At 39.6% G+C, this 26878-nt stretch overlaps 1 protein-coding gene across 2 annotated transcripts in view; it reads right to left on the bottom strand.

The window, feature by feature from the left end:
• Positions 1–26878, bottom strand: part of KCNQ5 (potassium voltage-gated channel subfamily Q member 5) — a 300365-nt gene that overhangs the window by 44603 nt on the left and 228884 nt on the right. For both annotated transcript variants that reach the window (XM_087776374.1, XM_087776375.1), the window contains exons 4-6: positions 9763–9938; positions 9203–9328; positions 1472–1582 (exon numbers count right to left, since the gene is read on the bottom strand). In XM_087776374.1, the coding sequence (XP_087632500.1) occupies positions 1472–1582; positions 9203–9328; positions 9763–9938 (413 nt within the window). The remainder of the gene's footprint in view (positions 1–1471; positions 1583–9202; positions 9329–9762; positions 9939–26878) is intronic.

Here is a 26878-nt window from a genome sequence, read left to right on the forward strand (position 1 = left end):
CACTCTTTCCCATCTAAATAGTCCCCATTGTTCATTCTATAGGCTATGAAAAAAGCTGACAATGAAATGTCTCTGCTTTTGGCTTTTTTAACTTCGAATAAGTAAGACAAATTTGACTCCTGCTGAACAGACCCAAAGACTGAGAATGTTTCCCTCCTTGGCTTGCAAGGAGTGTAATATTTCTGCTGGATGTGTCTGCATTATAAGGAAGAATATTTCCACTTGATTCTTAGTTGGATAAGGTAATATTAGAAATGCACAAGATTAACACATATATCTTGTTTTACAGACAGATTCAGCACAAAAGTGTTTGTGAGGAAAACGAGTATCTGTACATAGATATGACATGAGGAACAAAAGTTCTGGCATCTCTAATATGTAAGGTTATTAATCTTTTACGTGTTCATTGTAGTCCTGCTAACACTAACTTTCTTGTTAGTGGTGACTAGGTAACAAAGAGAATTAATTACAGTAGCTGCCATTAAATGTCAAAGATTCACAAACAGGTAATATATTATAATTATAATTATAATTATAATACTTTATAATATGCCAGAGATACTGAAATACACTCTGTACTTAGAATAAGAAATAAATGCAGTATACTAGAGGATTCAATGCTGTTGGCAAATGCTGACTTTAATCCTGTTTTGTCTATATGGTTGAAAACAAATGTATTATTATAACATACATATTTTGTAGTGATCTATAGATGATGAATCTGAGCATTAAAATATTGATTTTCCGTATATGTTGCACAGGATGCAATACACCAACGTATAAATGTCACTTCTGAGTTAATGCTTATTTAATACTAATTTAAAAAAGAAAGGAAATTCACTCACAAAAATGAAAAGTTATTTCTGAAGCTACACTATACTTCAGTCATTAGATGATTCCCATTTCCATTAAAATCTCTTGAACATTGTTAAAAGCAACTGTCATGTTTATTTATAATCATTCACAGAAAATGATAGTTGTATTTTTACATTCAACCACATTAACTTTTGGTTGATTTAATGCCTTCTACTACTCTCTGTTGGTCACCTGAACATGGTCATACAAGACAACCTATTAGAAATATCTCACTTCTTTTTTTTCAATAGAATCTAATTCAGAAAAACATATCAGCTGACTTAAAAAGAATCTGAAAGAAAAGCAGTAATATATGAGCCACACTTCATAACAAAAGAAAGGAATTTCAACCTTACACAATAGTATGCTACCTAATTTAGGATTATTTTGCAGTTTTGTCCTTGCCAAAGAAACTCCCCAAAACTCAAGCAATGACAGCAACACCAAACCTTTCATTTGGATTTTGGATAGTAGTTCACCAGTGTTGCCACAGAGCAAAAAGTCTTAAACAGTTGTTCTTCGTGTAGAGAGCTTCCTTCAGCTTTTTGTGTCATAACAGCGGCAGGAGCTACGGAAGTTTCTATTACCTTTTTACAAATTTTATAAGCATACTCACAGCAGGTAGTGCAAAGAAAGAAATGCCAAGTAGAGCAAATCCTGCAGAAAGCAACCTTCCAAGCCAAGTAAGAGGAGTTTTGTCTCCATAGCCAATGGTTGTCAATGTGATCTAAAAAGAAATGAATGAACATTGTGGTTTACCAGAAGTCACCGAGAGATTAGTTGCAGATTATTTACATGGCATGAAACAGCATTTCCACTAAATAATCCAAGACACATGAAATATGTATAGCTATTTCTAAAAGAAAAACATACATAAATAAATTAATATGGATACATTTTTCCATGACAACTTAATACTGTTTATGCCTGAATGAAACTGAGATAAATAATAAATGTGAGAAAAATACCTAAATAAGCAATAAAGAAGTTTTAAAAACAATAAAACAGAAGGTCTGGGATCTCAAAGTTGAGGCAAATGATAGGAAATTATGTGAGTCGGACAGAAAAAAGTGTTGTTTTCCATGGATGTAAACGTGTTTCACCTATTTTCAGCAGGGAAATATAACTATATCTATTTGCTTAACTACACGAATATAAATTACACAGATGACATATTGGAAAAATATAGTAGGACTAAAAGGAAGCTGAAGTTCACAGATGAGATAAGGTCAAAGGAACAGCAAGAAGCAGCTGCATTTTCTACAAGCCCATCACTACAATTTGAAGTGGATCATCTGAAACACAAAAAAACACTAATCAAAAGCTGAAAGGAGCTTTAAGAAGTTCCTGGTCTTTTCCCCTTTCTTATGACAGGCCCAGGTATACCTACATCACTCCTGACATGAAGCTCCAAAGACTACTACACAGCAGCAGATGCAGAGGTACCTCAGGCCGTTGGACAATGTTAGCTCAGACCTACATGGGGAGAGGTCAAAGAGACAGAGGAGGGCACCTGTAATCCCTTCATGTGGTGAGTGTAATCAGAGGCTCAGCATATAGATGTTTCAAAAGCTGTGCTGCGGAGGCCAGCATCCCTGCTGTGTAGCACCAGTGCAGATGACGGCAGAGTTTGGTACACATGGGAGGGCTCTCCACATGCAACTCATTGACCAGAGGCCATGTAGAAATGCAGTGCATATGCAAATGCTGCTGGGATAATGGTGAGTGGTTGTGGTTTACTGAGCATATCTCCAAGGCAAAAGACTATGGCTTCATGTCTGTGTGTGGATGAGGGACTTCCCCAACCCGAGGAAATGTCCTCCAGGCTACTCCTGGCCTGGGAAGCATGCCAGTCCCAAACTTGGGGACGGGACTGGCAGGAGAAAGTCACATCTCTGCATTTCCCTGTTGGGGAGTTTGAACCCACCCGTCTGCCTGGTGCGGGCAGCAGGAGGAGGTGTGGGCAGAGTGGAGGATTTCTGAAGGCTGGGTGGGAGGCTGTGGGACGCATGCTCAGGCAACGGCACACGATGTTAAGGGACAAAGATAGACAACAGTAGGCTGAATGCCAAGGACTCCGGGGCCTGTTATTAGTGGAGAACATGTGCGCGGAGAATTATTTTACATCGTGTACCAAATGTGGGCAAGTTCAGGCTTAGCAAATATTCTGGCAGGAATGAATTCTTCAGGAAAATTCCTTCTAGAGACACTATTTTGCTTCTAGCTTCCTCAAAGTTCATTCCTAGGCAAGACGGCCAAAGGAATTCTATTTAATGCTGGGGTCACCACAGGACAAAAGAAGGAAAGTCTTTTGGAAGTAATTAGATTTCAACTATTTAGGGCTCTGTAGATAGTAAACAGTGCTTTTAATTGCTCACATTGTTGGGAACAAGCTGTGGGTGTAATTTACCCTTAGAAAGCCATAATGACTAAAAGAGAGTGAGCTGAATTAAGGCTGCAGCTGAAATTTCAAGTGATTATCAGGTCTCAAGTTTTGTATTGCAAGCCTGGTTGCAGTCACACCACCTAGCATGCTTATCAGGTCTCACTCTCCTTCCTTGCTCCTCTTCACTTCCCTGCCCCATCCCCTCTTCCCAGCTTTTGCTGGACTCTTTGTAGAGCCAATGCAACCCAGGAAGGTGGAAAGACTTATCCACATTTCTGCGTGGATTGTTTCTACTGTTTCGGTGAGTTGTGTTGTCTCATGGAGGTGCCTAAGAAGCTCCAGGGCCTGCACAAGGCAGTGCGTGGCTGAGATTGAGCGATAAGGAGGAAGGGAGATGGGAATGCAGCTCCCTCTTTTCTGGCAGAGGTGATCCGATAGAACCATGCTTTTGGCCTGGCAGAGGGGCTTGGTTTGGTTTTCTTTTGTTTACTGAAGAGGGTATTCCCAGCTCTTCTCATCGGAGGGCAAGCGCAGAACAGTTTGAGGCTATTAAGACCCTGAGAGCAATGAAGCACTTGAACAAATGAATTCCTGAACAAAAGTTCCTCAAAATTTGTTTCCAGGCCAGTCATAGCCAAGCAGTTTGAAGCTCTGGAATGAGCCCAGTTTCTTGGCTTCTGTCCAGCTCCCTATCTCTGACAGACGCTGGAAAATACAGAGATATCTCCTGCCTGGGCTGACAAGAAGGAAACAGAATTAAGTGTCATCTGCATATTAATGATATGGCCACTGAACTGTCTTCTGAAAAAGTCAAAGATAAACTTGAACCTTTGGGATATGACATCTGGGAGTGATCCAAAACCAGGAGCAGTCACACAGACTGTATCTCTGGAATTTCTCCAAAGAAAATAACAGGGCCATATTAAAGCCTTTCCCTCCATTCTTTTAGGGCCTGAAGACTTGATGGTATCAGTATATGATTAAGAGTATCAGTGGCTTCTTGCTCACTTTGAGCTGTTTTATCTCAGGATGGCCTTCACATGGGCGTATGGGTGTCAGCACCATGCCATATCATCTTACTCAACACTGGTACAAATGGATTTGATCTTCATTTTATATTCCTCTCATCACACAATTAAGAAAATATTTTTCCAGACAACTTCAAGGTCAAGTTCAAGAATAATCCTCAGTATCTTTGTTAGTGCTGCAAGCGAATTACTAAACCACTGGCCAGGCCCAGACTGGAATAATCCTGAGGTTAAATTAACTGAATAGGGTGTGGAAAACTACTGGATGTGAGACCATGACAACATGAGAAATTTCCAAACGTCACTGATAATAATGTAAGAAGCAGATGGAAGTTACCGCTAGCACTGTGAGGGAAGGCTGGATCCCATGAGTGGTTAAGGGAGAAGTGACCAAAGTTCAAAGGTGACTGGAGGAAATTATTTGGGACCTTTCGGGATTGCAATCTTGCAAGGACATCAACACCTAGGTGACTGCATCAGCAGTACCATATAAGGCCAAGAGTGACTAGGTAACAGAACTACAAAATCTGTAGCAAACCTGTGAAGGTAATTAGGGACAGGTTGTTTATTTGAGAGGAGACTTGGTCAGGGGAAGCCATGTGGTGAAAAAGAAGATCAAGATACAGTAAAAGAAATAACAAGGAGTGCAAATCATGTCTTTCTGGGGGTACCTGCTGAGCAGCCCTACATCTGATCACCACAGCCTAAACCAGGACAATAAACCAATCCTTTTAGAGTTTATTTGTATAGGATTCATTTCACCCAACTTGAAAAATAAAATGCTTAGGTGTTCAGCATGACCTGGTCACTGCAACATGCACAATGGAAACGGATTCCTCCAGCAGGTAACTCATCCATGTAGGACTTAGGCTTGCCTGAAAGCAAGAGCCACCTGAGATGCCCTAGGGCATCTAACCAGGGACCACCCACAGAAGAGGCAGCAGACTCTGCAACAGATCTTCCATGGCACTGTATGCCTGTGTTCAGTCAACTGAATCACATTCCTGCATGGCTAAATGGACTAGCTGAGTCCTCTCTTTTGTACCAGATGCAAAACGCTCCGTTTTGGTTGCTTCTGTAAATGAGGTGTCTGGGCAGACCAGCCAAGGCAGGCAGTGTCACCTGGCTAGACTCAAAACTCACAACGATGATAGAACTTCTGTTATATCTCATTGATGGAGCTAATAAATATGCTAAAAATAAGTGAGATAATATAATAGCGAATGTGATTATATAACCTAGGTGCCTTCAATTAGATGAGATAGGACCCCAGAGGCCCCCCTCTACCCTAATATTTCTTTCTGATGTCATTTTATGTTCTGCTAGCAGTCCTTACCTTTTGAATCTTTACCTGACATCAATTAACTGAAAAAAAATGTAGTTTGCTCATGCTATCATTACATTAAATGGGAAAAACGTCATCAATATTAACTCGTTTGAGCTAGTAATTGTGACAAGATTATAAATCGTAAGATGTTTTGCTCCCCTACAGGTCACTGTGGAGTGCCAGAGCCATTCTGTATCCAACTGTAACTACTAGAAAATAATGACTTATTAAGAGAAACTCTGTCAAATGTGTAAGAGAGACAGGAATCTTAATTACGTTACATTTGCAGGTAAAACTAATTAATGTACAAACTAAATGCTGCTATAAGCACACACAGTTCTAGCTAACACTAGTAGTTCTCAGAAAACCGTGCATGATTTGGTTTTGAAATACTTAAGTTTTTGAATTGTCCTTTTGTTCCCATATAGTTTAGTTATTGTATTCTGTTAAAGGAATTTACCTTCTCTACCAAAGCAAATTCTGAACCTGAACTCTTCATATAACACACACTGTTGTGTGCTGCTGTGTTAGGCAGCACTGTGGGGACCCCAACCACAAGAATATTCACAATAGTAACATTAGCATGATGCTTAAACTGCAGGTTGCACAGTGCAAATGTGCGATTGCAAATACAGTGGAGTATTCATATGTAAATTAGGATGCCATATCCTGCCTTTCATTTCAGTGTAAAACTATGGGCGTCAAAAATGGAGTCAGTGAAATGACCATAGCAGGGTATGGCCCTCAAATAATCTGAATTAATGAATGGCTTAATTGCTTTATGCTGGGTCTGGTCCTTTAAGGGGGGGGCATAAGTGCCTCCAAAAGCTTGAAATTTAAAACGACTATTTGTGCCTGACTTCAGTGCAGTCTTTTCCTTCTTGTACCTCTGCCATCACAGAATTCAGTCTGGGAGTTGGTAGGTACTCTGTGGTTTAAGTTAGAACAACTTTCGCAAATAAACAAATCAATGAGACTAAGCATTGATTTCCCCTAGAATGCCACACAATCTGACCTTTTCAAAATCTGCATGTGGGTTACTCTGGCAGTAAAAACAACCATGACTAAGAAGCACGTTATGCATTTCCCACATACTGTTTTACATATTATACAAAAAATACTATTATTAAAATGGCAAAGATAACAGGTAAGAGGGAACACTGATTTTCAGTAACTTTGTGCACTTAAGCACATTAAAAATTTAAATGTATTCATGTCACACACTGGGAAAAGAAGAAAAGATAGAGAAATATACAATATAGATTGTTTTCAGGTTTTTGATTATAATTTGTTGTTTTTCCTGCTGAAGTCAAGAAAAATTCCTATTTTCTCAGTTGCACTACTTGTCTGACCTATGAGTCATACATTTTCACTTCATAGTGTACAAAATATTTTAAGCACCACTTTATACAATGATTATTTCTTAGCAGGGTTTTTCCTTAAAAAATAGCAGTCAGCGGGTAGTGGAGAAGCAAATTCTAAAATAAAGATCTTGTTCCTGCTGCTAGAGCTGCTCAGGGAGAAGGATCTGGATCTGGCATGAGCCTCAGTCAGACGTCAGAGTTGAGGTCTGAGTTTGCTGGGACTTTCCCGTTCCTCATGCATATGTGTCCCCTCACTATTGCCTGCTGGCAGGTGGGTACAATCCTCTGCTTAGTCCAAACTCCCTGCCTATGAAGTGCTAAGTCAAACATGGCTTTGCAGAGAGGTAGAGGGTGTCTCCTGGAGAATAGAGCAGCTGAAAATGCACATTCCCAGACCCACACACTGCCACATCCCACCTACATGACCTTAGGAGGGTCTCTCGCAGGACCACGTCCCCACTGCCACCCCCAGGGGGACAATGCTGTTTGCAGACTGCTGGAGCCAGGGTACCCATCAGCGAGGACACCAGCACCTCAAGCCAGATGCTTGACAACTGTGTCAATATGGGCAGGTCAGAAAGCTTTAAGTCAAATCTGGACCTCGGCTTTTGAAGAGAAGTGAAATTCCTCCTGCATGGGTCAAATTCTACTCTCAGTTACAGACAGATAAACCACAAAACAAATTGCAGTGGTGTGGCTGAGGGCAAAACTTTTTCTCATGGCTTTAGCCAACGCGAATTTTACATGTGTTTGGACTACAGAAGAAAATCGTGCATTTTATTAGAGATCTGTATTGATGCTCTAAAGGAACAAGTTTCAGGAAAAATCTTTCTGTATATTTGTAAAGCCACAAGTAAGAGCTACTAGGTCTGGCTTTTCCAAGCTCCCAATTTTGTGCACTGATAACACAGAAATATAGTCTCTAGGGAAGACATGTAACACATGATTAACCCTTAGATGAACAAATTTCAAATACACAAACTAGGCCTACTAATAGGATATGACCTTGACCTTTGCTCAAAATGTAAACAAAACTTATTAAAAACCTTTTTCAAGGATTCAAAGCATTTTGGAAAAGGCTTTAGCACAGTCCACCTGCGCATGCTCTGAATCTGTGGATGCTACTGAATCCAGATGAAGTTTTGTCAGCAGAAGGTTTGAGGTGAGAAAGCTTCATTTCTGCATCCCTCTGATGAGGAAAGGTGGCAGAGGCTGGTTCAGGTCTCGCACTTATTCCAGGAAAACTAATGAGTGCTCTAGGTTATGTCAGCATTAATGATCTCACAGGCATCATTTCAATAGCCAGACATTGTGAGAGCTCATGGTATTTCTTCTACTGCATGAGAAGGAAAAGCAAAGCAGTTTTATACTGCCTGGCAATAGCTCTGCCATAGGCTTTGTTGGGGCAGATTTCCTAAGCTGCCTAAGTAACTCCCACAGAGTGCAGGAGTCTAGCTCACTATAGGGCATTTTTAAGCAAAAAACCATACACATTATGCCATTAAAAAAAAAAAAATCAACATTTCAGACCTAGTTTTTCATTGTTCATTTAAAGGCTAGTTTATTTAAACATGTAAATGTTCATATAATCCTCTTTCTTTCAGAAAAGTAGTCAGGCATGTACTTAGATCCCACAGATTTCAACAAAGTAAAAACAATTGATTTGATAGTTAAGCATGAGCTCACCTAAATCAGGGCTTTTACACCTGTAAAACTAATTGGAGAATACTGCTGAACCAGAATGAGAATATTTATTCTTGCTTTTTGTGCTCAGGGTACAGAGGAAGGAGAAGCAACATCATTCTAAGGATGGTGATGATACTCTTCCCTTCACCACAAAGCTGATGTAAGAATTTTTTTCTTTTTTCTTTCCTGACACTTGTTTCTCTTCCTGCACTGCAGCTTACAGCCCTCTGATTTGAATCAAACCAGCTCTTTGTGGGACCATATTACAAACTGTATTACTGAAAGGATCTGGGTTAAAAAATAAAATGCTTTCTTCTCTTGAAGGCTCAGTGGTCTGGTTTGCAGCCGAAACACATAAACAGCTGTTCTGCAGGATGGGGTGAAATGAACTATGGATGTGCAAATGAATAGCTGGAGGAGGGAGCTTCTCAGACCAGTTTTTCTGCCAGTGAAAACAATTCACTGAACAGCACACTAAGTTAAAATCCACAGTAGTTGAAATTCAAAGCACTCTAGCATACTGGTTAAACAGTGCATATTATTTTTCTATACTTACTGTGCCCCACCAGAGAGCATCTGCATATGTGGAGAATTGGTTATTTGCATCTTTTTCCACCAGATAAACCAGGAAAGATGAAAAGATGAGTACTAAAAATCCTATGTACCAGGCTGTGATTAATTCCTAGATAAAAGAAATCAGAGATCAATATCCATTTGAGAGATTGAACAGAATGGCATTTCAAGGAAGACATAATGAAAATATCTATATACTTTTTTGGTATTTGAGTAGTTAAAAGTCAAATGCTTCCTTACAGATGCAAATTTTCTCTAAAACTGGACTGAATCTACTCCGATAGCTTGATGCTCCAGCAACTTCACCAATATATATCGAATTACAACAGCATATCAAGTACAACATTTCCAACATATTCTAAAAACTGTTAGCATTTAACATGGCCTGATGTATTTGTTCTAATGCCTATTACAATTGATGTCACTTCAGAAAATTTTAGGTATTCTGCTCAAAACTGATAAATGTTTGTTTCCTTGGCCTCTTGTTGAATCACATCAAGAGAAGATATCAACCAGACAAAATCAGCATCTAGGATTATGTACCTTGCTATGTGCATAAACTACTGAACCTAATAATTTCCAAGTGCCTCCTCTTCGGTCCATGCGCACCATACGAAGGATCTGTAGGAAACGAAGACTTCTCAGTGCTGATGTTGCAAAAATGTTACCCTGAGTTTTTGCAGAAACAACTGCTATTGAAGCGATGAGAACAATGATGTCTGAAAGAAATATATTACAGAAAATATTAATGTCCAAGTACCAGTAAATAACACATACATGTACATGAGCTGAATGAGAGGACAAAAGAGAGACGACTCCTGCGGTGGGTGGGAATCCGAAGCTCTGAGATTCCTGTTTGAGTTAGGGATGTGAAATCAGGGCTGGTGTCAAAAACTGCCTGGGGAGCCTCCAGGGTGAAAGCTGAGGGTAGTAATTTTGAACACATATGGATAAGAGGAGCAGCGTTGAAGGAACCTCATGTAGCAGCTTTGAAGCCTGATGTAGCAAACTGTACAAATCAGAAGATGGACTAGAACTTTTTCCTTTTATATCTTTTCCCATAGTAACTTTCTTATGAAAAGGCAAAAAAGAAAACAAAGGTAAGAAAAAAACAGAGCAGCCCTAGTGGTGAGAGTTCAGTGACACCGGACTTAAAAGCATACATACAAATTTCCTATGAGTACAAACACTGTGTGGTTGAGGCATGTAGTTTCTGGGCACAACTCCCCTGATGTACCATTTCCTGGAAAGGAAGAAATACAGTGCTGGGTACTCAGAAGCATTCTTTTAGCTGGCAGCCTGGAAAGTTTGTTGAAGCCCAGCAAGTGTTAGGATTTATTTCTTTAGGTCACAGATTCAAACTGTGAGAGCGAGTTTGTTCTGCATGAACTAATCAGCCAACTGCCCTTTGAGCCAGAACAGCATTTAAAGGGAGATGAGGAGAAGCAGCACAGTGATGGCACACGGATGCTGTGAGAAGACATAACGTTCTTTTATGATGATTGGGGCAGGAATTGGAAAGGGACAGAACAAGTGCTGTTTTACTTCATCCCCTCATCACTAATTTCCTGACCTTCTGTTAAAAGCTTAAAGAGGCTTTGTAAGAAACACCAGGTTTAAATCTCAGGATTTTGTGGTGTTTATATGTTTATATGCAAGGATAATCTAAACCCATGTTTACCAGTGAAAAACTTCCTGAAAGCAAGTTCTTGTTGACATGAGTTTTCTGCTTTTGTGTTGGGTATGAACACTCATCTTGTCCCAAGCATAGCTTCTACAAGTCACAAATGACCCAGTAAGTGAAAAGACCCCCCACAGGTGAGTGGCGAGGGATGCTGGCTGTACCTACGAGCAGGAGACTCTTCCTTAGCCTGCTCCAGTACAGTAGGAAATAGCCTTGGTTCATTCTGCTCAGCCACCAAAGTAACTTGAGGTCCAAATACCCTTGTCTGCAGACATCCTGGGTTTCCCTGAACTCACCTATGGATGGCTTTGCCCTTTTATTACAATACTAAGGGTACAGACAATCTGTGATTTAAGGAGTGTCCTGTTAAATTGTGGAAATCCTTGTCACAAGATACTAAAAGTTTACATGAGTTCAAAGCCAGCAGGATGATCTCATGGGAGCAAATTTAATCTCGGGCTAATTAATATCAAGAGCCCACTTCTGGCTCAGGACATCTCCCAAGTAGCAGGCTATTGGAGGCTGAGAGACTCTTATGGAGAAATATCGCTGTATCTTTGCCCTGCTTGTGTAATCTTCCCTGACTGTTCACTGTTGATTAGTGTCACTGTTGGACATAGTATGTTAGGGTAGGCGGATCTTCTGCCTGTCTTATGCTATGACATTTTAAAATGCCTTTGGCTACTACATAGGTGGATCATAGGTGGCTACTATATAATTGGCTACCAAAAAAGCTGGATTGGCTTCTAGATGTAAATCCAACAAGTTCAGAGATCAGGAAGAGCCAGAAATGGATAAAGTATCCTAGGGCATCTCTGCACAGCACAAGTCTCAAGAGCACAGCAACCAGATGCAGCAGGTCTGGGTGAGAATTCAGAAGCAGGATAACTGACCAGGAAGAGTTAAAGACATCACAAATTGTAATGGAGATCAGAAAAATAGATGGGGTGGGATTCAGCTCCATGTGAAGACATTTAAATTTAGGTGTCTACATGTGAAGCAGGTGCCTGAACTCTCCATGCAGCACAAGGAAATTACGTCAACTGAGAGAGGTGCAGCTAATCCTCAGGAAGGCTCCTGCCGGCTGCTCAGCTGACTCGCACTCTGGGCTCAGGACAAAAAAAGGCTTGATTCAGCTGCCCGAATTTATTTGTCCAGTGCCATTTGAGATGCCCTAAGGTATCTGAGACATCCCCTAGGTCCAGCAGCTATGCTCTCAGACCTGGGAAGGCTGTGCCCTTCAGGAGAAGTCACTGGAGAGCAGGGAATATCACGTAACAGGGGACACCTCTATGTACTCTGCTGAACTAAGCCCTGGATCTCAACTGACTATACTGGAAGTATAGACACGTAGCACACACGTACCCACCTACAAGCAAACTTCTATATTTAGGTGTATTTATTTAGATCTGGGGCTCACACAGAGCGTGCTGGAAAGCCTTGAGCAACATGGACTGTGTTGAAGAAAGTGTCCCTGGTTACTCACATGACGGCAAGGTTAGCTTAGCTTGCCCCATGCAGCTCTGAGCAGAGCAGCAATGTAACAGCCATTTTTAATTAGTGGTGACTGGCTAGCAGCAAATCAGATATCATTAGAAAAGCAGCGTGCACTCCTGCAAATCATTCTTAGAACTTGAAAAACAGTAAGGTCACCCCAATATTATGAATCATGCATTTGGTCTGGAAATTATTGAAATGCTTACTGGGGGCTTTGGTTACCCTCAGCCACTCTCAAAAGGACAAAAGCCAATGATTTGCACCTGCCCTTATTCCTGCCCCTTCTAGGAGCTCTGACAGCTTTCTTTATAACATGGAGTTTCCTGGAGGTCCCCCACTGCAAAAAATTCAAATTCGGTTTTGCCAGCACTGCACAGCATCTGCCCCGTGCTGCTGGGAACCCTCTGCCCCACTGAAGGTCTCTGGTCCCCTCTGACCACGAGAGACAAAGAAGCCAACAGCAGCATAGCTTTCTTTTCTCTTTTTAAAGTGTTGATCCAAGGGAGTTATCTACTTGTGTAAACCCTTGTAGATGGAGGATAGGGATGGGGAGAGGCAAAGTGAGGAGAGGCTGAGGAAACAGAGGAGCAGAAAACACACTGGCACGCATTTAAAAAACAGTTGGAGGAGGGAAGAGAGCCTTCCCAGTCTGCTGGTGGTTTTTTCACACCTTGCTCTCTCATCATCTTCACTTCTTCACAGTACACCCCCTCAAAAAAACCCATCCCCACCAACTCCTCAGGCTGGGAACAGGGAAGGAAAGAGTGTGTCCGTTGCCTAGGGCAGCCCTCCCTGGCTGTGTTTCCCTCGGAGGCAGGGAAGGCAGACAGGCACATTATTTCAGTGTAGTTTAACTTGCCAGGAACAGGTGTAAGATAAATCAAAACAAACCTCTCTTGGAATGGAATCAGAGTCCAAAGAAAAGTTTGCATCAGTTGAAAGCCACTTCTGAATATGTGAAACTTGCTTGGTTTTCTTATCTAAGCATACCTATACTGGAAAAATTAGAAGTTAAGTACTTTATGATTCTCTCCCTGCCACATTTTTATCCAACATACCTCAGGTGCCATTTGCCCTGTTATAAGTAAGAGAGCAAAATCTTCTTCTGAATTTCCTTTCATATTCCACTTGAATTTAGCTGAAATCTCCATGGTATTTCTGCAGTTTAAGAAGGCTTTAACAAACTTCTATCAATATTTGTTATATATATATATGCTATATATATTGATATAACATATATCAATATTTTTCTCTTCTATCAATATTTTTCCCTCTTGCCTTTTCGTGACAAAACTGGGAAATGAGGAAGAAAAAAACAAACCCAGAAAGTGGATTATGGGTGAAACCCAACTTTATTAAAGTAAATAGCAACATTTTGATTAATTTAACTGAGACTAAGGTTTTACTCCATATCTTGCTGTAAAGAAACAGAAAAGTTTGGGATGTGAGAGTGAGTAATGGGCAGTATAATTCCAAACAACTTCTCTGTAACGACTTATTAGAAGACAAAACTTTCTGAGGCATATTTACTTCTTTGATTTTTTCAAAGCTAGTATCTTGTGTATGATCTTTCAAAATGTTAAGCATCTTTTCAGTTATGAGATTGATTTTATTCACTCTTTAGAAATATCTCTTATATTCCTGTCCTTGCAGATAGTGTCCTCCCTGGTTAACTCCAGTCTGAAATTTCAGATCTTCTCAGCAGCTTTTGCAATGTTCGCTTCTGAACACTTCATTTCAAATTAAATTTCAAACAATGAATTCTTCCATTTAGCTCTTTTAGTTGACAGCCACTGTGTTAACAACCGGGCCCTGCCCCCAAAAATAAAAAAAAAAAAATTAACCCAGAACTTGTGTGTGTGATAGATTACTCTTGTATATTGTCCAATCTCACTAAAATAGTGACATATAATGCAACAACCTGAAACTCGGGAACAGTTTCAGCTAGGTCACGAGACGTGTGGCAGCCTGAGTTACCCACTTCACAGAGGAAGGCCAATGTTGGGCTGCCTTACCTTGCTCAAGCTCGGTCAGAAACTCTGGATTGCTTGGAAGAGAGGTTAGCATTTCTAAGCTATAAGCACTTCCATCTCTGTGACTGAGAGATTCATAATGATAAAAAGGAGGCATCACAAATTATCATAATGGATTGTTTTATTTGTAGTGACTTTTTCAATGTAACGTTCCTACCATGAACTTTTTGAACGTCATGAGGTTTTATAGTATTCAAGGGTATCATGCTAATGGGCCCAGTTAAAGAACTTAATTGGAATAGCTAAAAGGGTGAACACAGAAGCTTTACTTGGATATAGCAAAACATCCCAAAGCCTTGATGTGCCACCAGGACAATCTCTAATATTACAAAAAGAATGTCAGGATGATATTAGGAAATGCAATTCATGACGATCTCTTGCCTGCTCATAGCTCATGTACGTGCTCAAACTAATACACAAACCTGCATTATCTTTCTCTCTTTCATAGTCTTCAAAGTCTTATGTATAAGATGTTAGTGAGAGCTTTTCCTGTTGCCTGCATTTAATGCCGATATGTTGGAATATCCTTTCCTTCTAAATAGAAATGACACTTTGAGCCAATACAGGTTAAATGAATCTTGTGATATTTTTTCTTTGATTTTATCAGAATAGAAAAAAAACAATATTTAATAATTTTAGGATCATCATCATATTATGAAAATAGTGTTTGCTATAAATTCACAGAAAATGCTCCCAGTTTACACATCCTTGTTAAGAATATGCAGGAAGCTGCAATGGCTGTCGGTTACTGCGTCTGCTCTGGCTACAGAACTGTACAGAGAGGCAACAAGCTAGGTCAAGAGTAGGACACATCTGCCCCCAAAACTGCAGGAATAAGCAGAAAATCTCAAGAATGTGGTTCATCTAGCTTGCAGCTGTATTAACTCACAAAGGAAATTAAATGGCAACAGTATGGCCAAATTTAGGCTACCCTTAGGCTGTCCTCCTAAGGTCTAATTTTGGGCTAGAGTAATTATCTGTGACCCAGAGAAAAGACACAGCTTGTAGTGGTCATTTCTTGTGAATAGTTCTCAGGACAGTTCATTATCCTAAATTTAAAAGTTATTCCTGAAAAAAGCAGCACCGATTCTGTGGTGTTATAGAGCCATTCGGCTCCATAATTGACTAAGAGCACCAAGAGTGCTTTGACATTGGCTCCATCTGGTTACAACAGCACAGCTTATGCATGTGTATTGCAGCACAGTGAGCAATTATTGTCACTTGCTAAGGAGTTTAAATAAATTTTAATCCAGATTTACAACAACAACTACATAGAAATAATTAACAACTTTCTATTCTGAGTCACAGGGAAGTATGAGTGGTGGAAGGGAGGGAATGACCAGCATTTTAGTTTGTCTAATATCTCTTCGTATATTGGTCCTTCCAGTAGCTTCATCATGTTTATTGCTATTCTCAGAACTCCCTTCAATTTATCTACAATTATCTCCATAGCTAGCTGGCCAGGGCCAGAGGGTATCATCAATGTAGAAATGTACTTTGAATTTTAATCAGACACTACAGAACAAAGTTGACACAACACACATTCTGGAGTACTTGAGCACATCACACTATAGAAACATGATAACAAAAATGTATTCAATGGACTCTATCCTAAACTGATATAAATCAGCAGTTTAAAGCAGCTTAAGGTATAGCCTGATGACCAACTCCTAACTTAAGCTATACATCAGTACCTGAAAATAAGGTTGCTCTTTTTCAGATTCCTAAAAGAAAAGGTCTGTTTATACAAACTTGTCTATAGCAACAACAGCCTTTTTGCACAGCCTAGTAACATATTTGGCATTAGTGTATTTTATGCTCCTGTGGGTTAGCTAAAAAAAAAAAAAATGAATACCCCTAATGGAGGGGTATTCAGAGAGGGAAATAATTGTATCATTATTCCTTGAGCACTTGTTGAGAAAGGTCATAGAATGGAAAAGATCGTTTCATCATAACTGGCTGCAAAAATGCTTTTAGCTTCAAACAAGGGATTAACCACTTCCCTCTACCGGTTCAAGAGGGCAAAGAATAAAAAGTATGATTAGAGCATGCTGCAACAGTTAATTTGAAAAGAGGCAAATTGTAATGTTTTTAGCAGGTGGCAGTTCCTTTGCTCTGCAAATAGTCCCCTTGCTATGAAATCAGTGGGATATTTCACATAGTTATGGCAGCAAAATTTGGTCTAATACGGGCTGAACTTCTAGTGACCTTGCATAAGTATTTAGCCCAGAAACCATGAATTTTTAATATTTTTATCTTTAAAATGTCCAGAATCTTAACTTATTTTTTTTTAAGGATTAAATGTGTAATTACATCTCTGAATAGAGAGATGATCGATATTACCATATTTAGAAAGATGATGGATGTTATAATATTTTGTAAATTGTCCCATTGGAAGAAGCAGAACTATTTATTGATAAAGTACAATTCAGTATGTGTAAGATTGTCAAAATTTGCAAACTGGATTTTTAGAGACTACTCGGGAGACATACGGTCTTTTGAGGTCACCTGAATTCACCCTCTGAAATATGATACGCTCAAGCATTACTCTCCACCTATAAAAAAAGCAGTTTAATGTCATCCATTGAATTATATCACCTGAACATCTCTAGCATAACTTGGGAGAGGCAGGAAGCTGAGTTCTGCACCTCCCACAAAAAGCTGAGTAGATTTACAGCACTAAGGCTTCAATTTCACAGAGACAAAAAGCCTAAACAAGAACATCAACAACAAAAAACCCCAAGCAATACAAGATAATCTGAGTTTTGTATATACTAAAAATAATGGTGCTCAGGTTCTTGAGTCCTGGCAAAATTTGCTTTCAGCTATGTCTGAATATAGCTTTTCTTTCTGGTCAGGGATCGGATCTCTCTGCTCAGATGCCAGACAGGTTATGATTAATCATCACCTACTAGTAAAAGTAATTGGCAGGATATCTTCAGGAAATTCTTGGGATGGATGACGCTGTTTGATTTTTGCAGATGTTGTTGTCACTCCAGCCAAAAGGTCTTTGCGTTTTCAAATATATAACACTCTCCGGATAGAAACCATCTTAATTGTCATTACAGGCAAAACAAGTTGGTGATTTTGCTTCCTTTTGTAATCTTTTTTGAAGATGCAAAACAACTTGTTGTTTTTAGAAGTAGGAAAGTGAAAAAGTTTTGCATATCAAGATAATTTGCAGAGATAAACACAGATGAGTGTGAAAATTGACTTTTATTGCTGTTGAAAAACAGGAAGATAGGGATGTATGGCAGTGGCACATAGAGGAGAAACAAGTTATCGAAAAATGTGTAATACTGTCTAGACACTGAAGTGGAATTTAAAAAAAAGTCCAGAGGTTGCTACTTTCACTCTATTGATTTCTTTTTCTTCTAACAGTGGAAAATGGCTACATCAGTCACTGACTTCAGTTCTAAGGAGTCCACTAAAACTGATCTGTGCATAGGAACTTGGATTTTTCTTACTCATCAGCTGAGCAATATTCCAGTAAAGAGATCAAAAGAGATGAACCATCTTGAACCCTTCTCTCCACCTCTATTTTTCATTTGCAATGTATTGGAATCATCTGAGTAAGCAAAATATGGTAATAGGAAATGAAAGTGACCTCCTGGAAATACAGACATCTTCTTTCTAGGATACATGTTAATTTTACATAGCCAAAGTGGGTCTATTTAGAAAAGTAGCTCACCAACATGTAAAGCTATCTTTTCTGGCAAAGAGAAAATGGTAGGAATTAAAATTATTTAAGATAAATTAAGTTAAAATTTAAAACATGCATATAAAATAACACATAGTACTATTTACATGGTATATAAACCCTATATAATATGTAATAATGACATAATATATCATATAAAATACATGTGTATTTTATATTATAAAAGCACCACTGTGTGGTGCTCAGTTGCTGGCTGGTGTTAAACCATAACACAATATAATATAAAATAGGTTATGTTTTGTGTGTTTTCAGTGCCATGGAAAATAAACTCTGCATTAAACTGCAAGTGTGCTTTAGGAGGTCAGTTCAAAGGATTTATAACTGCAAACACTGTGAGGATTAGCTACAGCACCGTGTCCTGATGCTGAAACTCCAGATTTGATGGGAGCCCCCAGAGTCCAGTACTGGGGACGAGGGTGGTTCTACGAAGCAGCTGTGTGCAAATGGGGCCGTACCCCATGGCATGTTACTGGCGAGCCTGTCCAAGCGAGGGCAGACTACATCGAGCCCCAGTGCAGGCTCAAGCCATGCGAGACCTCACCCTGGCACCTGGAGGTGTCACTGCACCCCCGCACGGGTCTCAGCCCGGCATGTACCTGAGCCAGGGCAAGAGCGTCCGCTTGGCTGAGGTTGGCAGCAACTGATGAAACGCGATATGTTGGCAGCTCAGCTTACTCCTCCGCGGCACAACTCATAAGTGTGTAAATCCCTGCCACTGACTCCCAGCACGCACTCACATGGACACTGCAAAGCAAAGGGGAACGTAAACCAAACGCATCACCTAAAACTGAATTCATGCACCCTTCTGCTAAACATTTGTTTTTAAGCTGGTCCCATGCTTAGCGTGTTTCTTCGGCCTATCCTAATGAAAAAACCATTACCTTAAGATTTCTTGCCTCAACCACAGAAAGGAGCTGTATAGTCTTTCTAAGTCAAGGAGCAGAACTATCCCATTTCCTCTATCTATGAATACTCCAAGCAGCACCAGTAAATCCCTTTCTTCACAGGCACCCTAGTATGCCTTCACTACACCCTGAGTAAAGCTCTTTCATATTTAGCTCTTTCATATAAAGCTCAATCATATTTTGCCCCAAAACAAAATAAAATAAAAATGGAAACAAGTCAAAGACAGTTGTTAGTAAAGCTAACCGAATACAAGAAATTAGGACTCAGTAGGTCAAACAATTTTTGAAACGGAAAAACAAGGAATATTTTCAAAAAGTCAATATTGGACATTTTTTAGGTGTGAAAAATAAATAATCCCATATGAAATTCCAGAATGAGGAAGATGGGTCAGATTTTTGTTTTGTCATTTTTTAATCAAAGTTTATGATAAGATACTAATTTCATACCCAAGAATGGATCAACTGGTATTATTCATTAATATGCCATTGTACTAAAAGTGTATGTACACTGTTCCTGTGTAAAAGAAGCACACATTCAGGCCATGATGACAAATATATCAAAATAGTGTCATTTTACTTTTTGTTGTAGATAACCAAAATATTTCTCTGTGGGCTGAGAATCACAATAGCTCAACAAATACTGAGTTTTAAATTGTAGTTATGGTTACCATTTTTGATTCAGTCTGGATAAGAATAACAACATTAAAGGGGACATTTCACCTGTCTTTGTACTGTTAGCAATTAAAGTTCATGGCCCTGTTGAGTACACACTCTTTCTATGGACTGAATAAGTCCTCAGCAAACATCTTTATATTATTAACAGCTGGCTCAATAAATCTTAAAAATCTAAGGGCCTCCTGCAAGCTAAGATTAAGTTCAATTGCAAGCCTTTCATGGATTTATATTTTATTAGCCTTTTTCCAATAATTGATCTTTAACATTATTAATATGCATCTGCCAGAAGGAATAAAGCACTATTTATTCAGTAGGAGTTTTATTTGGCTTTAAGACAGGCTGACAGAAACACATTTAAAACTGTAGCTTTGACCCAGTGTTCACCAATCCAATTTGTGTCCAACCAAAGAAACAAACCATGAGTAACACGCAGATCCTTCCCATAAATCTTCACTTATTCTGCCCAGTAACTGGTTTGGCCCTTACAAGCCCTGGGAAAACACGGTTTGCTAGTCACTTTACTATGTCTGAGGCTTTTTTCCTGGATGATAGTAGACCTTAGTGAAAAAGGCTATTGTGGAGAGAAAAAAACCTGAAGATTTCTGGAGGGAAAGGCAGAGGGATGGATAGTCAGACACACGCACCTGATGAATAAAGAGGTTCATTAGATTGGACTGTAAGAAAACCACAAAGTTATCAGCAAGAAAAAAAACAAAATAACTACAGGCATGGCAAGACTTGTGTATGGAGAAAGGGCTGAATAATTTAGGAGTGGTTAGTCAGAAGACAAATATGAGATGGCAGATAGAGGTATGCAAACTAGTGGAAGATAAGAAGGTCTGTTGGATGCCTCCTATTTACCCTTCCTTATAAAAGTGAGATCAAAAGACAATTTAAATCTGATAAAAAGAAATACAACGTGCAATTAACTTGTAAAATTCATTGCCATGGGATATAAAGGAATAACCAGGGAAAATTAAAGACAAGATTGGATGTTTCTCCCTGAGCTGCTGGAATTAGATTTTTCAGGGGAGCCAAAATTCCCATATGAGTCAGTCACCAATTACCCAATGTCCGAACAAAAATACTGTGTGATTGCTATTTGGGCTACAGGTATTAACACCTTTTTTAGAGGTATCTGGCACTAGTCAGTGTGCAGCAAGACACCAAATGGGGCTCCTACGTGATCCAGCCCAGCAGGGGAAGCAGTGCTATCTCTGTGCTGGGTCCTTGAAACCACACAGGTACGAATCTACAGGCAGGAGCCTGCACTTTCATGGCTTTTCAATCATACTCTAAAATCTCAGGGAGGGGCAGGCAGGCAGGCTGTCTGGAAGTGTCCATCTAATGCATTCTCAGGCTGTGCGTAAAATGAAGGCGATGCAGTGGTATGGGAGTGGAAATGCCAAAAAAACGTGGGAACAGAAAAATCCTGAGTGTGAGGATGAAAGTGGACAGGCAAAAATTAGGAAGTAATGATGCTGAAAAGAGCAGGAGAGAGAAGAGCATGTCTCTGAGGGAGAGGAAAAGCCTGTTTGTAAGTGGAGAGGGAAGAGACTAATAATCTGCTCTCAAATTCAGGGGTTGGGGGGAAACAGGAGGTATCCAGTATCTACCTGAGTTATCTACTGCAGGTGTTGAAGGCAGGAACATGGGTCCCTCAGTGTTGACTGAAAGAGATGAATTCCTACCTTAAGTTTTCTGAGCTGTCCTCCAGAGGCATATACCTCTCTCCGCTGCCTAAAACCAGAACTTGCATTCCTAACCTACACAACTATTTTGGATGTCTGCGCAGTCAGTGTGAGTGCCTCCTGGGACTCCTCTGTTTCTGTAAATACAGAGTTTACTCAGATCATACAGAACCAGAGATTTCCAGCCACTCTTTACCCTCAGCTGCTATCCTGCCTGCAACTTGTGGGTGGGTAGCATAAGAGGCACTACTGTGCCAGCGAGAAGCTTTATATGTTTTGGAGAACACTAGTGCGGGGCACCTTGCAGCCACCCTTGAGACTTTCTGCTGTGGGAGATGTGAAGAAAGAAATAGCAGCTCTTTTCAGCTCTTGTCCCAGAGGTAAAAAACCATAATCTGGTAGCCCTCTCACAAACCCAACAGGAGGCAAACCCAAAATGAGATCTTAAATACAGTAGGCTGTGCCACTCTGCATGACAACCTCTCCACTCCACCTTGTGCCATCTTCATCTGAAATGAAGCAGTCCCCAGTGTGGGGGTCTCATGAGCAGGCTGGGCTGGTGAAGGGGAGTCCTGGGGCCGAAGGGGCCCTGCGTTCACCTTGGCTGCCCCCAAGAAGGTCACATACACGCGTTGAGGCACCAGGACCAGGTGGCACAAGGGTGGAAGCAAGTGCCTAAGGCTGCCTCTTTCTGCAGCAGGGACAGCTTAGGCCAGACTCAAATTAGCATTTACACCATTTCAGAGCTTACATAGGTTGATGTAAAATAGATCTGGTGGACCTTCGTTAGATCTGTTATTGACAGCAATATCATCTATCAGCGGAAAGGTCAGATCCTCACTTTTGAGAGTTATCAGCACAAACTTAAAGAATGTAATTTTCTTTAAGAGGACACTACAGGTTATGCAAGCCAGGTGCTTAAGTGCTAGGGATGGGAAAGGAAGGGAGGAAATTAAAATGTGCAGAACATGCCCAATTTGCCATCTAGAAATATGCAAATATTTCTACTTAGCCATATTAAACTTGAATATAAATACTGTAACTCTGTTACACAATGTAACAATGTTGTTACATTGTCAAATCCTTCCTAATTGCTGTATTTAACACAGCAGCTGAAAAAAGGAGGAATTAAAAAAACTGTACTTTCTCTTCTTGTACACAAGTCTTTTTCTAATGTAGCAGTTGGAGTGTAACCATTCAAGGCATGATCATAAAAATAGAGATTTCCTGCAATTCCCACTGGAATACTCTGCCCATCAGTCTCTTTAGCAGTGCTGGTGGCAACACGCAGTTCTCTGACGGGATGTAGAAGAATGGAAACATCTGTGGAAACTGTATTTCTTCAAGCTTTGTGATCACTAATAAGCTAGTTGCAAGACTGGATGAAGACACCTGGCAATCAGTTTGACTATACTGAACATAACAGTGGGCAAAGCTTGTGTTTTAAACTGTCAGCATTGCCAGTTAACAAATTAAAGCTCAGCAGATACCAGAAAACTGCATTTGAAGAAAACAAGACTATCTGTAAAGCAACTGAAAATGCCTGTTTTTCTAAATGACAATACAAGCAAGCAAAATGAAACCACTGTTTTTAACTGACTGCACCTACAACCCTTTTCCTGGAGACCTGGCTCACATACAGGTGACCTGAACAGAAATAAACTAGTCTTCAGCAAAGACAGCAATAAAGTCGCAAAATTAAACAGGCATAAGAGTAACAATTATAAACTAAAAACACCAAAGAGATGGAAAGACGTACAGCAAATATAAGATAGCAGCATGTTGCCTGCTGTCATATGCTGCAGGATGAACGTAAAAGGAACAAAGTGATCTGTGCAAAAGGATTATTAAATGTATTATTACAGAAAAACGTGAATGAGGTAGTTGCACACAATACAATACCTAGGGCGATCATTTCTCACTACATTTCCCCTATTTGCATAGCGCTTTCAAAACATTCTAGAAAGATTCCTGCAGTATACACCAAGCCAATAACTCCAGACAGACCTCTTCAAATTTCTTCATTTGGGCTCACAGGGGTAAGGCTGGGACACCACAAGAGTAAGCACGATTTGATCAACTAATACCTTCCAGAGTAGTTAAACGTGGCTCAAATAGTCAGATTGACAGTTGTCTAATGTACCACACCAAGGCATTAACATTCAAATTTATGTTAACATGCTGCCAAAACACCCCTAAGTAAAACACCCTACTGAAAGTAGCTTTTGAAATAAAGTGGTATCACAAGCTAGGGATATCGCAGCCCCATGAGAGGCTAGAGTAATGGGCAGTTGCAGAAGTCCAAAATAGCAAACACCTAGCCTAACAGGATGCTATTTTGGACCAATATGGAAATGTTCCTAAATGATTTCTGCCTGGAGAGCATAATTTGCTGCTGCAAAAGCAAAACCTGTACAGCCACTGAAGCGGCAATTCCTCTCACAGAGGAGCTATGGGAAAAAGCTGATGATGACCTGAGATAAGAGTTACAAGGAATGTCACACACCGAAGCAGCTGATCTGCAGCACAACATCTGGAAAGAAGCCAAGAAAGCTGAGTATTTCCTTGCATGTCAATTAGACTCTGACACGTTGTTCACTTCACTAAAAATATCTTTTTTTTTTAGATGCTAGGAACAATAAAATTTGAAAAACAAACCAACACTTTTACTGCTTTTGAGACTCCATACGCTGAGGTAGGTAGATAAGTGAATTTGGCACAATCCTGTCTATCTCTCACTTCCACACCAGTGCTTACATTAACAATTACTTAATTTTGGATTGGAGAATTTACGCGTATGTATGGAAATTTGAGCAACTATCTTGTCTATGGATATGGTGGGAATTCAGCATAGTAAGGCAGGATATGAACATCTCAAATTGAATAAAGACAGGTAGTGAAAAGAAAGGTATTTCTGTAAGCATCTTCATATACTGGGTATCTCTAGTAGCAACAAGTTAAAGCTAGTCCCTAAAAAATGTGAGCAAAACTGAACATACCAAGTCTAAAACCAGAAAATGTTGACTGCTTCTTGGTCTGTCAGTTGCTTTCCTCCTTCTTACTGTACATTTCCAAGTCACTGAAACCTTGTGGCTCATAAGCAGTACTGGAAGTTCTATAATATACATTCATAATATATAATATTTTATAATGTATAGTATTTAATAATATTAACTTATTATCATAATTATTATAAAACTACAATGCATTTTCTGAGATTCAAACATGAAAGATCATCAATCATTTGAAAGGCTCCATAAATCATTTACAGAATCTGAGTGAGTATGGACAGAGAACCTCATTATTTCTAAATCATTTGCCTGTGACATTTGACTTTAGGAGACTTTCCTAACAAAAGTGAACCGAATTAGGAATCGCTAAACATTTTAGCGCAGGTATTGAGTTATATCAGTTTTGTTTGGAATGGACATAACTACCTCATGCTTGGGAAAATATCTTCAATAGCCTTCTAATAAAGTAATTCTAATATCACAAATAAATTCTTTTTAGTAAAAGGTCTCTGGCTTTTAACAGGCTTTCTATCACAAAGCTGTCTTCATTCTCTGACTCTTCACATGCCAGTGCTCTAACCTATTTCATCCATTCTGGTGTGGATCTCTCCTAATTTGTACTGCTGGAGTTGTCTCTTTACAAATGACTGATTGTTCTTTGGATGTACAAAATCAAAGTTTCTCACGTAGCAGATGACTACAATTAACACCAGGTGACGGGGTAAGTCAGCATCTCTCCCTGGACCAATTAAGAATATTTATTGATGTTTGGATAGTTTCAATGGGGTTGAGAGACTGTAATTTCCTGCTCCAAATCTCCCAGAGCAAGAATTTAACCATACTTTATCCAGAAACCAGAAACTGTATTATTGGCTCTTCTGCATGTTTGGGAAAGAGAGTGCTTCTAATTTTGATGATAAAGAGAAAAAGATCCAGACTGAATATAAAATGCCTTTCCCCAGGAAAAGGGAATTGGTTTATTTCCATGAATTATTTTCATTTCAATTAATCAATATTTTTCAATGAAGAATCATTTCATCAGAAATCTTACACTAGCCTTGTTGACTGCCTTCATCAGCAGATAGCAAATGCACAGAATATGGATGGAAAAAAAGCTCAGCCCTCAGATCAAAACCGCAATCTCCAAGCCTCAGGAACAGGGAATGTGACACTACCTACAGCTCCGCAGCGGGAAAGAAGAACTCGTTAGACACACCTCACTTAGGTTGCCCAATTCATGATAGGCACTCCTCTACTCAAAATAACATGGTAGTGACACTAGTGTAAGATTAAAAAAAACATGCCAATCAACAAATACAGGCTGCTGAATTCTCTAGCACATACTAAAAAGAAATTTCAACATGAACTGCATTGTACCAAACTGGCAGATTTCTTTTGAATAGCAGACATACAACTTCTAGAAAGAGAAGACCAGAGCCTGATGGCTTTACTCATAGGAAATGGTACCTTACTCAGCGGTGAGGGTAGTAGTCAGCAAAAGTAAATGCAAAAGAATAAGGCCCATAGATGATACTCAAAAAACATTATTTTTCCTACATATTTCTAAAAACTGTACTGCCAGGACTGTCAAACATGAAGATATGCCACTAAATATTAGTTTTAAAAACCTACACAATTTGGGACCAATTTAGCCTAAAGAGTACCTCTGTTCATTGCACATAATTATGGCTGCTGAAATTATCTGAGGAAATGTCAATTCCCAATCTTAATACCATTACTACTATCAGAGTATTTTCTGGAGTGAAGTGGGCAGTGTGTTCCTGAGATGAGTTCAAGTCAGGCTGGCAGGAGACCCCCCAGTGTGGAATTTGCTCCTGCTGGAACTTGGTTTTGCTGGGATTTATAATGAGATGTGATGTGAGATGTGTCTCCTTGGTCAAGTATATACTAATTACAGACCATTGCTGGGTTATTTAGAGTTCAAATTATACTGGAGAGGGGCTGTTTATATTGTTTATCATGAGCAGCAGATTTACTATCTGTCTGTATTTAAATTATATAATGTGTCTAAATACCAAGGTGACAGACACATAACATATCATTACATAAATATGATGAATTAATTCAAATTAAAGGTTCAGGAGATCTTGTAACACACTAGATATGGATCTGTTTATAAAGGTTTGACAAAAGTGCCATATAATGGTTCATTACCACTCTAATTAATGAAAAATAGATCCAGTAATATGCAACAGCCGCTGCTATCACTTAATGCTCTGAAACGAGGTTTGCCAGCCATGAAGTTCAAGAGCCTGATTACAGATAATGGACTTAAGCTTCCTGTTGGGAATTTGTTCATTCTGCAGCCTCAACAGAATTTGAACTTGTGACATTTCCATCATGCTGTAGCTTGACTAGAGGTAAAATAGAAGCAGCTGTGGGGAAACTGCTAATGGACTAACTGAAATACATGAAATCTTT

The sequence above is a fragment of the Nipponia nippon genome, unplaced genomic scaffold (genome assembly GCF_047370975.1).
Source record: "Nipponia nippon isolate SJK-2023a ecotype South Korea unplaced genomic scaffold, ASM4737097v1 scaffold_4, whole genome shotgun sequence".
NCBI lineage: Eukaryota > Metazoa > Chordata > Aves > Pelecaniformes > Threskiornithidae > Nipponia > Nipponia nippon.